At 40.8% G+C, this 14,444-nt stretch overlaps 1 protein-coding gene across 1 annotated transcript in view; it reads left to right on the top strand.

Moving 5' to 3' along the window:
• fbln1 (fibulin 1) overlaps positions 1-8,671 on the top strand; it is a 38,497-nt gene extending 29,826 nt beyond the window's left edge. Inside the window, exon 17 of the mRNA XM_074678483.1 lies at positions 8,176-8,671. Within this exon, the coding sequence (XP_074534584.1) occupies positions 8,176-8,315 (140 nt within the window). The 3' untranslated portion in view covers positions 8,316-8,671. The remainder of the gene's footprint in view (positions 1-8,175) is intronic.
• Positions 8,672-14,444: the final 5,773 nt, after the last annotated feature.

The raw sequence follows: 14,444 nt of genomic DNA, 5'->3' as shown, positions 1-14,444 counted from the left end.
CATCCACTTCTGATTGGCGACAGGTTGTTTGGATTGGGCTGATAATGGGATGATTGATTTTGGCAGACAGCAGGTGGATAGATGAGCCCTCCCTTTGAAAACACTGAAGAACAGTGTGGTCTCTCTGCTGGAAGCACGGGTTAACTTCTGGGCTGAGTCTCTCACCTCTGACAAAATGCTGCTGCTTTTTCTGTTTGCTAATCTGTCAGTGACATAAATCATTGTGGGAAACAATATTGTCTTTAAGCGCTCCCAGAAAAGGTTTCTTGGGCTAATGCATTTTTTTTTTTACCTCTATGTAACAAGGTCGGAGTACTTAACGTGAATTTCTTTTAGCTTTGCTTAAACTCTTACATAGACCTCCATTCAAGTCATTTTCAGTAAGAAAATATTGTAATAACTCACCAATCTTGCTAAAATTACAAAAGCACTTTGCTAACTAAACAAGAACATGCCCTGCAACATCATTCAACCATATTGATAGCTGACCAATGATCAATATGATCTGGTATCTGTCAAAGGATGCAGATTGTAAGCTGAGTCAGAAGATTTTTGATACCCCAAGTTTTGTTTTGTTTTTGGCTTCATTTGTATTCAAAGCAATGAAATCCTGGTTCAGCCATTTTGTTTGTATATAGTAAAATTGCAGTCTACTTTTGAAACCAATAAGCTACGAGCATCAGCACAAAGATACAGGTAACAACAGTCCCAAGTGTGCCCATAAGTGTGAGTTCAACTTAAATTCATGGAATTTACAGAAGGGGCTGTTTTAATTTACACTTTTCACGACATAAACTTTGAGTGACAGTGGGGGACCTTTGTTGCCCATTGTTGCCTGGGTTTACACTGAGGCCTGAAGTCCTGTGAGGATCATACTAAACAGGCCAGTGACATATGGAGAAAAAATAAAAATAATGAATAGAATAATGAATAGAAGGTGAAGACAGGTTACCAAGACGAACTGTCCCACTTTCTGGGACACTTTGTTTGGGTGCCAGACTACACAGATCCGATTCCCAGAAGGTGGAGCAACAACACTGCAGACCACTGATTGGTCAAAAGAATCGTCACTTACCATGCGACAGACAGAGGCTGTATTTCTCCTTGCTGCACTAAGCCTTCTCAGAAACAAAGCTTGTTTGCACTTTGTAATAAAGTGTCACATGGCAATCACAAAGAAGACGAGTTGCTGGATGTCTGTACTGATCTAAACCAGACTGCTTGGTGGAAATGGGGCTTTAGTATGCAGCATTGCAGTTAGCCAATTAGCATGGAGGATATTTAGCCTATGCTAGTTTATGTTTTTTTTTGCACTGCAGATTAATTAGCTGAACTGACATTTGAAAAGTGGCAAAAAGCCCGTTTTAAAGCTTTTTTGGGAATTTGGAATTAGCTTTGGACAAAACACTACTCAATTTGATTTGTTTAAAGCAAAAAATTCAGTCTGTGTTTCACGGGTCACTTTTTAAAAGTTTTTTTGGGGGGGGCTTTTCATGCCTTTAATCAGAAAGGATAGGACAGTGGATAGAGACAGAAACAGGGTGAGAGTGTGGGAATGACACGCGGGAAACAGGCCGCAGGCCAGACTTGAACCCAGACCACCAGCTCAAGGGCGAATGGCCTTGAGCCTTAGACCACCAGGCCATCTGTGTCCCATGGGTCACTTTTTAAACCATAACAGTGAGAGATGACAGAAGCACATTTATACTGTTAAGATGGTTGTGTAGGAGTTATTAAAACAATGTGAATTGCAGGTGTGTGTCAAGTTTATGTGGATGGTAGGTGAAATAAAGCCCATGACTCCTTAAAAAAATCCTCAGCTCCAGGATTCTTTGATGAAGTACGCCATATGATTTATTCCTTTTTAGTTTTTGTGACAAAAATAGGGCTTTATTGTGTAGAAATTATATTATCTTACTTTATAATGACAAATAATACCATATCACCTCTATGAATTATTGCAAATCTCTGGAGAAACTGTACAGCCACAACTCTGCAGCTAAATTCCTACCATTTTTGAAATGCTGGTTGAAATATGCCTCTGTGGTTTAAATCCTGTAGAGAATACATTCTTTTTGGATGACCATGGGCACAGGGCTGGCAGCCAGTGAGGCAGACAGAAAGATGAATGGAGGAGGAAGTGGACAGTTTGTCTCTACGCAGGTAGTCATGGCCACAGATGCTGGAGGAATGTGAGCCGACTGTGTGAGACATGACTTCTTCAGAGCCGCTGCAGCTTGTGGCTCCTGCTTGTGGCTGTGCTGCTGAGGAGCTGAAGACAGCGGCGGAGATAAGCAGACACCTCGAGTTAGGATGAATCATGGCATTGGCAGCAGCGGGCCCACCAGAGAGCGCCAAACCCACGAGGAATCTTTGTCTGAACAGCACAGCTAATCAAAACAGGGTCTTCTCCTCCCAACATCCCCACAGACTCACAAAAAAACTCCCCTCGGGTGGTCCCCCATCAATGTACTGATGAAGAGATAGTGATTCAGATACTTCACGCTCCCAGAGACATACCACAGTCAAAAACACGCTGGTATGTACACATAAAGTTTAATCTTTGCAATGAAACTGTCTCAATAACTCAGAAGTTATCTCTCTTGGTTTGCCGGTCCATTTATTCTTTGCTGTCTGGCTCTGTGATTTTAAGAAAATGTAACTTTGTTTAAGTAATAGCTCAAAATGAATGAGCTTTTTTCTATCCATACTCATGCCAAAAGAGATAGCATTGTACTTAAACATCCCATCCAAGCCCTCTGTGCCTCCAAACACAGACTTTAATTTGCAAGTGCAGCAGATTTTCATGTCAAATCCTCTCCATTTAGCAAACATTTTCGAGTGTATTTTCTGCTCCTTGGTTATGGGCTTTTGCTTTGAAAGGTTACTGCAATACAGCGCAAAGGTTGTGGTGAAGATAATAGCGCATGTTATGTCATCTCAGCTGCACACAGGCCCACAACTGCTAAAACAGAAATCCTAGAAAAGCACTAACCGGCTCCCTACGGCTGCTTTACAATGATGTCACTGTCCAGATTGTGAGGGTGTCCTACAATGACCCACCAGCCACTGAAGAGATCTTTACTCACACATGATACGTCAACTGACCTTGATGTATCATGTGTGAGTCTTTCAGAGCAGGGGTGGGCATGTTTCCTGACGTCTGTGTGGAGTGGACAGACTTGTTTGAACAGCCTAACCTAACTGGACATCTTTGCACCAGTCAAGATCTTATCCCTGAGAGGCTTGTACTCATTTTTTCTACTCTTGATCATGTTTGAAAGGATCATATTTTTGCTTTGTGATGGGATCTCAAAACTTAAATTGGTTGCTTAGCTAATAGGGTAACAAGGGAGCTATTAAGTCTCTCAGCTTCTCTGGACTTTTTCAGGCAGTAAAAAAAACTCTTTGCCTTGTTCGTGTTGATGCCAATAACACTCAGCAGAACATCAGAGTTATAGTTAGTTACAAAACACATCACATTTTTAGCCATAATGATGCTGCAGAATGCCCTCCAGTACCCTCTTTGCAAAACTGTAACTTTGTACACCACCTGGACACTCTCCAGTGGTTTCACTGCAGTGAGCATGCATAGCGCCACAGCCAGTGTGTCATTATACAATACTGTGGTGAGGCCGATGCATATTTTTCATTTGTCTCCGGTGTTAAACCCGTTCATTTTGGAGTCTGTCATACACTTCCTCGCTGAGTTGTAGAAACCAGAAAACCCAGAAATTGTACTGTTTACATGTAACCCTTCAATATTGCAGCCCCGGTAGCCATGAAGGATGACAAATGCCTCCTGGCACTGACCTCACTTTGTTTTGTGGCAGTGTCTCTGCTACTATGGATGCATTTATTTATGGCTATTTTCTACTTAAGGGGCTACTTTACGGTTCGTTGGAATGTTTTTGGAGAGCGGACAGAGAGCACAGCTGTTTGTTTGATGGTTTCTGTTCAGGCCAGCACAGTCACATTTGCAGATACCTCAGTGAGATGGAAAGACACCACAAACCTTTCAAGCTTGACAACTGGATCTCCTGCAAGGGTGCCTCAGGCACCCAAGTGGCATGACCTTGCAACCCAGTCATATAAGGTTTTGGAAACTTCCTCTTGTGTATTTAGATGAATCTCAGGTAGTTTAGTCACCAGCCATAGTAGACCTGTTCTGTGGCTGTTGGCTCTTTGCCGTGGATAAAAAGTTAAAGATGAGTTTGCGGTTGTGGTTTCACCTCAAGTTCACTGTGAGTATGTAGAGGCCCAGCTGTTAGCTGATGCTTTCCCCTCATTGAGGATACTGCTGGGCTTTTGATGGAGAGCTTACGGAAACTTAGAGTCACCATAAACACATGCACCAGCTTTGGTATCGAGCTTCTCAGTGCAGAATTGAGCCCAAGCCCACATTATAACAACATAGTTACCTTTTGTGCCCTTTAGGCTGTGTAAAAAAACAATTTATCAAAGGCGAAAAGACAACATTTCAGTTCTTAATGTGTCACAGTCATAGGGAACATTTCACCAGTGAAGGCTATTGGTCTGCCAATGATCCACCTGCAGGATTATCAGGGGGCTAATTTTCAGCATTTGCAGGTTATCTGTAAACACATTTTATTTTAACAATGACTGATGAAAAGAATTAATTTAAGTCTGGGCTACTTTAACCCTGAAGCTGCTGAGTCTTAACAAATGCCAAACATCAACTACTGCAACTCTTACTTGAAGTAGAAATCTGAGCACTTTAATTTTTTGTTGACACATTCATGAACTGGAAGAAGGTGAACAGTTTCCAGAGATTCAAAAAACAAAGAAAAAACAAAAACAAAACTATAATGGGGATGACCATATTCATCTATAGTTATTGGTTTTAAAGTGGCTTAGTTCATCCAGTGATAGGACCAAAGTCTTAACTTTGACAGAAAGACATGAGACATTTTCACAGCAGAAATAAAAAAACATGTTTTTTTTTTTTTTACACACTGTACAGAGTGATTTATTTCTCACTCAGCAGTTTAGAAGATGTTAAAAATACAAGTTAACCTAATCAGAGGTACAGCTCGGCCGATTGACAGGCAGGCGCCCAATAGCTAGTGGTGGTGAGGAGGCTCAAAGCCTACCCCATTTCCAGTATGGCCACTGACTTACTTCAAAACCTCAGTTTTAGAAACATAGTGGTGATGTCACAGACTGTTGATTTAGACAGTCATACATACAGTCAGTGGTTGGCACCAGTCAATCCAAGAGTAGCTGACAACTAGTCAGAGCTTATCTAGCTGTGCCAGAACAACAACAACAACAAAATCATGGTCATAAACACAGACTTTGCTCTCCACTTAACCTAGCATCTAGTTTCACAGCTGGCTTCATCAGGGGCAAGGTCAGTACATTTACATGCACACAGCAGTACAACTAAGGTCATTGCTTGATCATATAGAGACCTAGTCTTGTCAGCATAAAGATAGAGAAAAGAGAATCATACTTCTGGCTGAGAACATCCCACCATGGAGGCGCCATGCCCCTTTTGCTAAGCAGTGCCGCTTGTGTATCGAAAAAGTGTCAGTTCACCTGAAGAGGAAGCAACATTCCAACGACCATGGCCGAGATGGACGCAGCTGTAGCTTCTTACGTACTATGTGTGTTAATTATGTTGCAACTCAACATTGAAATCCCAGTGCGTGCTGACTAGGAAGGTTGGACCTTATGTTCCATGTCAGATCATCACTATGTTACCAAGCATCTTAATAAACACCAAAAACAAATAAACAAAGCATCATGTGTCGAACAGAGTCCACTTGGACAAAGTGTAACAGATTGGTGGGGCAGTTGGGCACTTAACAGAATTTTGTGTTCGTAAAACACAGTGTTTCTCCCCACATGTGCTAATTTGACCACAAAACATTTCACAAAACACTAATTGGCCTCAAACACATTCCACATATTGCACTATTTAGACGTACTGAATACATATGAGACACAAATTGTTTTCAAGATTTCATCATTTATTTATGCGGTAAGATTGTTTGGCTTCTTTTCATCATAAAGAAAAAGAGTTTGAACCTTCAGCGGAAAAAACTTGCCCCTGGTTTACCCTTATTATGGAGTTTGGTCCTCATTAGACACAGACCACACTTCCTCCAATTAAAAAAAGGCTTAATATGGACAGAAGCCCATCTGTCTTTGAGGTGGTCCATATTGTGTTCATAATATCTTACTCATCCTCACTGTGTGATTACTCAACCCAGCACTGAAGCTCTTTAGTGGATTTTCTTTGGTCTAAGTACACGACAAATCATGAACCTTCTGAACTCACTTTGAGTTTTCATCACTCAGTTTAGCCAGTGTTTTTCGTCTGTTAGTGCATGTATGAGAACAATTTCAGACTCAAAATTTAATCTCTTTTTCCATGTTGATGGTTCTCTAATATTGCTGTTGTTAGGTTGAAGCAAAGGTCACCTCTGTCTGATGGTGCTGACGCTTCGGAAACAGTCAATTCTCGGCCCCGCTCTCCTCCGTGTAGTGTCACCATGCAACAGAGAACCAAAACACCAAAACAAGGGGGCAACCCTGGTAGGAGCGGGCCCCATCCCACGCTCCAACATTTGCTTATCACCAGAATCTGCTGGAGTCTCCACAGATCTGACTCCGAGAGGGACGAGAGTAAAATTTAGTGACAGAAAAAAGAGAGAGACAGACTGCGATGGCAGTTTGAGTTCCCATTGCTGGCCGCTCTCTGAGTTAAAGATGGATTCCTGGAGGAATGCCTCCATGGCTGAATCGCGTGACTATGACTGCTCCCCTCCATCAAACACATGGGACTCATTTACCCTTGTGGGCCGTAGTGATGGTGCCACAAACACCAGGCCCCCCTCAGGAAGGAAAGAGGGGGAGGAGAAGGAGTGGGTGGAAGGGATCTTCAATCACACAATGCCAGGGTCCCAAAGGGCGCAGCGGATGGCGCATAAGAGATCATCATTTGTCCTGTGGTGAACAACAACCAAATGGGTTTTACTGCTTTGTTACAAGTACCACAGAGAGGGTGTCATAACTCATGTGGTGATTTGTAGTCATTCTAATCCACGTTGAGTCATCGCACAAAAGGCTTCAGCACATCACTGACTCATTAATAACCATGAGAAACGAGAAGGACTTCATGAGAAAAAGAAATGAAACAGCTGAAGGTGTGACTGGCGGAAAGAGTTGGAATATTGCTGCCTGAATGCACTCTGACGATGGCTGTTCAAAGAGTGCGGAGCTGAAATGTCACCGTCTCTTTGTAGAGAAAAAGCCCGCTGACAGGCCGACTAAACACAAGATTTTCTCTCCCTGTAATCTCATGTTCACTCACAGAAGAACATCCACTGAATTCAATAAGCACTTAGTTTATTTATTTCTTGTCTCCTATCTCTTTCAACATGACAGAGGTTTATGGAGGCAGTTTAAAATTCATAACACAACAACAAAACAAATCAAAGGAGAAAAGTGCTGAAACCTGCAAATATGTTGGGTCTGCAGAGCATAAGCAACCAATTAAGACAGCATACGACTGAAACTAATTTACAGACTCAATAGATTATCTGATTTATTGAACTTATACGTGTATGAGATGAAAACCTCAAACATGGTTAATGTACAGCAAGGCTGGTTATGCAAATCAGAATCCTGACAGGGTAAGTGGGATCCCTGTGTGAAGCAGAAGGCCTTGTCTCATCCTGAGAGAGAAGAGATTCTAACTTACAATACTACCATTAATCATACATGAATTTCTTAATACCTCAACTACAGCTCTGAAATTTTTTTCATCAAACTTTGATTGACAGATGATTTTATGTCATTTCAAACTGTTAATTTATACATTTTTTTTCTCCAAACCCACAGTTAGTAACGCTTTCACAGCAGCAGACTCTCATCAGCCTCTTTGAGGGGGGATTTAAATGTACATTCACATTCAGTTATATTTACTCTCAAGTTAAAACACAGGCCTGCTTATTTTTTAAAACTTCTTTGAAGGTAGCGTTTAACTCGGAGATGGTTATTACTTCATGATTCTCAAGACCAGCCTCGGACAGCAACTCATTTCATGCTTTTGCAACAATTTGCATGAAGTGACTTGTTCTCAAACAACACATGTAATCCACATATTATGCCTGCCTTTAAAATTCTTTCTTCTGTCTCTTTCAGGTGTGGTTCGCCAGGTGAAGCCTCTGATTGGTCCAGTTACCACAGCACTCAAACTGTCAATGCGCAACCTGACGACCCAGGGTGACTTTAGCCAGAACATCATCAATGTCCATGTCTTTGTTTCTGAGTTTTGGTTCTAAATGACAAATACCAGGCTTTACCACATGTATGAAGCTGACCTGTTGTCAGTACTGTGCACATTGGTTTTGTTATATCAATGCATAGCTCAATGTCAAGGTTGTGATAGTAAGTTTGATTACTGCTGAAAACCTATGAGAAGAAAGGCTGTGAGCTGCTTCTGATGAGAGGTTCTGTTATTTTGATAAGCTCAGTCAGAAGATAGAGGGAAAATGGTAAGCTTCATTTGATAAAAATGATGCTTTCAGAGCGTATTAAAACTGAAAGTGCATGCATTTAGAAAGGATATGATTCAATTATGCAATATTTTATTTTATTTTTTACATTATAAGCCTTTATTTGTACCATTCGCTTTCCTTTCTCACTGTATGCATTAGATGACATATTTTTTGTATTGAATAAACACTATTTTATTTACCATACTTGTATTTTGAACTTCTTTTAAAAATTAATTAATATTTTACTGAAGTTACAGTGGTGGGCTCATTAAGTTCACTTGTTCAATATGTGAAAATCTATCAAACACTTTATTATCATAAGAGGCGACTAATAATAATCAGCACCTACTTGCATGACAAATTGGGCATTTAAGGCTACCTAAAAAACATTTACAAGGTACATGAATTGTTATTTTTGAAATGTTAGTATAATACAGTAATGATCTTTGATGTCCTGTGATGAGTATAACTATCGTTTCTTTGCTAATGGAAAGAAATAAAAATCAGTTATGACCCCTTGAAATGTCAGTTTCATTTTTTTTCACAGTAAATGTATTAATTTGTTCTAACTTTATAATAATTAACAAGAAGTTAATTCGCCGGAATTATTGAAATGTGAACACTGTTCACGTCTACTTGTTTTGATTTTTCAGACCTACGACTTCCTACGTAGCGGATGTGCTGACGTCATGCAGCAGCACATCAACTCAGCCAATCAGGCGTCTGCTTATGTCTATCGCAGTCGTGCGACATGATTGGTTTGTTCAAAACGAGCGTAGGCTCGCATATACAAACTTAATTGGCAGTGTCTCCGTTCAGTAACTCCATTTAATGAATACATTGAGTAAAACAAACGTTTGTGCACACATATTATCGTTTTCTGGGCAGCTTATGATGAAGAAAGGTCAGATCAAAGGATTTCAGAACTTTTTATTCCAACCGAAGATGAGGATGCTAACATGTGCTGCTGCTGATGAAGATAAACAACGAGGAGGGGATGAAGGATAACCCTGCTGGGGACCGAGCTGCGCCGATCCGGTAAGTTTGCGCTGTGAGATGCAGTACTCGTTGTCGTGGTGTGTGCCTAGCTACAGTCGGCAGAACTGCTAGCTGGAGTAACTGCTGTTGAAGCGGAATGCATCTGCACCGTCACGCATTGTTAAAGATACTTTCATGCGGGATTTGGTGAACTCACAGATGCTGTTGTTTATTTATTTATTTCTGTGTATGATGTGCAATAGACCTACAGTGAATTAGACAAACTAGTGATGAACATCTGGTGAGGTGGATCTGGTTTTGTAGGTCAGGGGTTCCCAAACTTTTCAGCCTATGGCTGACCTTCTAAATAGTAGTGACTGTGACTGGTGACCCCCGACATGTCAGACACTGGTAGGCCATTCTAGGCAGAGACAGAAAAAAAAAAAAAAAAAGACTTCCTATGTGCACATATTGCTGTGTTTCCAAAAGTAATCTACTGCCAATGCTACCAGTGTTTTCCTGGCTTGTCCCCTCAGGGGTCTTTTTGCAAAGACAAAATGTGGAAAACAGATCAAATATTTTCTATTTATGTGGTTTTGTATGGAATTATTGTTATTGTTTACATCTGTGCAACAGTGGATTAAAATCTGCAACCCCCTCTAAGCTCTTTTTGCAACCCGCACTTTAGGAATCACTGCTGTGGGTGGATCTTAACACCACGTCCAGATGAATTCAATCTTGTTTGCCCAAGTACGTTTAGTTTGTTAATTCTTCTATATATATATATATATATATATATATATATATATATATATATATATATATAAAACAATTTTATCCGCTGGAAATAGTTCAGCCCCACAATAGCTCCCTTAATCACATTTAGCTGCTAATAAAACCTGAGTAATGTTCTGTCTGAGATTAAGAGTCCCTTTCTATTTTCTTATTGAGATTAGTGACCTACACTAGAAATGAGAGCAGTTGCATTTAAACTCTGATTTCTTATGCACAATATAGTATCCAGATTTAATGCATTATAGTGAAAAAGTTATGACTGTACCATTTTTGCACAAAAAATACTGCATTTGAGAAATGGCACCAAATGATATGATCAAATGGTAAATGGACCAGTATGTCTATAGTGTTTTTCTAGTCCCTCAGACCACTCAAAGCGCTTTACATTGATAGTGTCATTCACCTATCCGCACCAGAGTTTTTTTTTCTATTATCCATCAGATTATCTACCATATTCACACCCATCCATACACCTCAGACCAACAGTGGGAGCAATTTAGGGTTCAGTGTTTTGCTCAAGGACACTTTGGTATGTGCACTGCAGGAGCTGAAATCCAAATCCCCCACCTTCCGGTTGAGGGGACAGCTCTACCACTGAGCCACAGCCGCCTGATTAACAGCGTGTAAATTACTGGTACACTTAGAATGTGTAACCCAGTGACCGTATTTTATAAAAAAGTGAACTGACTGGTGTTAAGTCTTTTTTTTCAAACATAAAAAAAATTCTCATCCAAATGTAACACACTCTCTCTAATGGTTTTCTACTTGAACTCTGGCCGCAGTCATAACCCAGCGACAGGAAACTTGATTACGATAATTCGACCATGTCAATATTAGCTCACCAACAGAGCCACGCAAATAGAGCTATCTCAGACAGTTTACTTTATTCATGGCAGTCTGGGGAACGTCAGCTTGCACAGTGACATTTAGAAAATTCAGTTTACACAGCACCCAGCGATATCTGTTGTGGGATGGTGAAGATTTAAATCAGCAGCTTGTCCCCAGCGTGCCCTCTGTAGAGGTACAAAGCACATAAGCTTCTACTCAAGATACTTTGTGTGCATGCAAACATGTTGGTTGTGGGTTTCATGCATGGTCTTTTTGTCTCTCTGGGAGTAAAGGAAATCCTCTTTGGTAGAAAAACTGAAAAAGGGGGGCTAAGGTGGCAGCAGTAGTTAAAGACCATGGGCAAGGATACCAGCTAACCACAGTCCTAATTACATTTCTCAGTGAACTAGAACCCTTCTCCCCATCAGACAGAAAGTGAGCTGAACACATGTCAGTAAAGGCCCGAACTATGAGACTCTAATCATCACTGTGCCCGGGCAAATCCAAAGCCTTCAGATTCTTCAAAGACAATGGAGGAGGAGGCGCATACATCAGGATTTGAAGTCGTCTGCTCTGATGGATTTTAAGGCTCTAGTGAAGGGGGATATCCTCCTCAGCGGAAATAGGGGCCAGCAGGTCAGCCTTGTGGTCGACATGAAAAGAGGGAAGAAATGCTGTGTATGTGTGTGTGTGAGTGGATGTTTGTGTGTGTGTGTGTGTTGGCTCAAGAGCCATATAACCACACGTTTTTATCCATAGGTTAAAACAGACTTATTTTCTAAGGCTTCTGATACAGTTTACAAACTTGATATTAATTCAAAAGTAATCTAAATTATATCACAAGAACTTACAAACACTTAGTCACAATAACTATGGCTTCTCTCCAGTCCAAATTCTTGCTTGTGTTGTACGTTGCTTTGGACGTAATTATCTGCTAAATGAAATTTTTGAATAGTTGAAGAAGAAGAATTACAAATGACCTGGTTTGGAGAGTCATTTTTTTTTTAGATTAATAATAGGTTATCCAGGATCCTTTTTTTGCACTGATGAGTTTAAGTGTTAAGATTCGCTTTTGCGACCTTTGTTTGCCAAAAGTAGGCTGTGTCCCACAACCCAGTGCAACCATAGATTGGATAGTGGTCAGCGTGGTTCTGCCATTAACCATTGTAAAGTTTTGACGCCAAAATTCCCCCGTCACAGGTGCAGCCATTGGCAGTAGTCGTTCAGCCAGAGTCTGTGCAGTAAAGACTGTGAGGGATTCTGGGAGAATCTGAGTGGAGCTGGGTGACGAAATTAATAATTCTTTTTTTGTCTTTTGAGAGTCTTTTCACTTCTTGACTCTACCTACCGACCTACTGACCCTACCTGCCATATTTTACAGTCTCCGAAAAAAATACACAAGAACGGCAGCTGTCAATCATCGTTAGACATGACACAAAACCTTGTTTTTAACCTCTTATAACTACTGAAAACAAAACTCTTCAGAAAAAAGAGGACTTGAACACAAGGCAGCCAAATGATATCTTCAAATCACCACAACAATTGAATGTGAGAAACATTTCTACGAGATGTATTAATTTTTAAAGTTTGACCACAGCCCATCTGGAATAACTGGATAGTCTGATTTTTTTGACTTATACTGCAGCCAGCCACCAGGGGGAGCAGTTTTTGTGGTGACCTCACCTCGAGCTGAGCAAGATGACGTCCATTTTTTTACAGTCTATGAGTGCAACCAGTACTACAGTTTGAAATGGAGAGAGAAAACATTTTACCCAAAAGGTGGTGCTGTAGTCAAGGTAAATCTCTGATGCAGATATGCGTCATCATCAATACTAGTGCAACCCCCATCATCACCATTCCACGCAGCCTAAAATTACTGAAAGTTTTCCTGCACTTATTAATTTTTTAAAAATCCAGAGATATCACATGGACTCAAAATTTGGAGCACGTCTCACACATAGCATGTGTAGCCCGTCTGACACACTACTGAAACACTGGTTTCAGAACACTGAGCTCCTCAGCAGATCACCTCTTGTGATCATTTTTCTGCTGTGCTCTAACTGTGGTTGTAGGAAGTTAGGGCAAAGAAAGTGGACAGTGTTCTCTCTAACTGATGAAAAAGAAACCATATCAAGCATTTTGAGAGTTCATAGTAAGCAAATCTCTAATGGGCCATTAGTGAGCAGTTCTGTCCTGAAGTCCAGAGCATGTGTCCCAAAAAACTCCAAACGCGGCTTCAGCTGGATGGTTGCTGTCCAGTGCAGCAAACAGTGGTGTTAAGTAGCTGTGATTCTTGTGTGTGCATGTGTTCACATGAACAGTGTCTTAATGTCAGCCTGTCCCAGTGAAGCCCTGACATTCAGACAGAAGAGGGGTAGGAGAGAAAAGACCAGCGGCCATACTAAACAAAATAAACACTCAGAACAGCTATTTCTCAATACATGACAGTGTTGGTCCTTTTTAAGTTGTGAGAAGAAATTTACTCTCAAAACTGAAAACAGAGCTATTGGCCAGCCTTTGATGATGTAAATTCCAGACCCTGAGTTTTTCTATTATCTATTCCGTGTACTATTTTCAGCTGAGTTGGTTGACATAAGTAAGTCAAACTGTTTTCAGGTGGGTGGCATATACCCTGTAGCAATCAGCATTATCACTGACTAAGTTTATTTACCTTGCCAATAGTTAAGAGAACTGCAACTTCACTTCTGTTATAGAGTTTTCCGACTGGATTTGTCTTGGAAGACATTTTAAACCTTTTCTCACGGTGGACCCAGAAAAACAGACTGTGTCTCATGCAACCTACTGTATTCTTGATTTTACAGTAACTCAGTTTCCTGGAAGAGTTGCACAATTCTGGCAGAATCAGCCCACTTCTCAGGTTAATTAAAACAGGATCACATAACTAATGCCTTACACAAGTCTGTTATAACTTGAAAGTAGCTCAGATAAAAGAAAGGGTGAAAGTCAGTTTCAGTAATTCGCTACTAAGAGAAATACTTTCAGTTTTGAAAACAATGTACTTGTGTATTTTGTCCCCCTCTGTAATCCATACCAAAACCCATAGAAATCCTACATAAACTGCCAAATATGAGCGCCGTAGCGCGTAGCCATATAGCCAGACAGTGTGGGAGGACGTTACGCAGGAGTGGGCTGGCTGCCTCTGAATCTGGACAGTAAGAAAAGCTGGGGCAGCAGTGCCTCGCAGCGTTACCAAACCACATACATTTGTGGGGACAAATGAGCAAATGTCTTCTGCCAGATACTCCATCCGGAGCCAAGAGGGAGCTGCTTGCACTGGAAGTCGATTGTATG

The sequence above is a fragment of the Halichoeres trimaculatus genome, unplaced genomic scaffold, assembly GCF_033239565.1.
Source record: "Halichoeres trimaculatus isolate MK-OKI-2021-1 unplaced genomic scaffold, fHalTri1.1 fHalTri1_scaffold_10, whole genome shotgun sequence".
Classification (NCBI taxonomy): Eukaryota; Metazoa; Chordata; class Actinopteri; order Labriformes; family Labridae; genus Halichoeres; species Halichoeres trimaculatus.
This window is presented reverse-complemented; position numbering and strand designations above follow the sequence as displayed.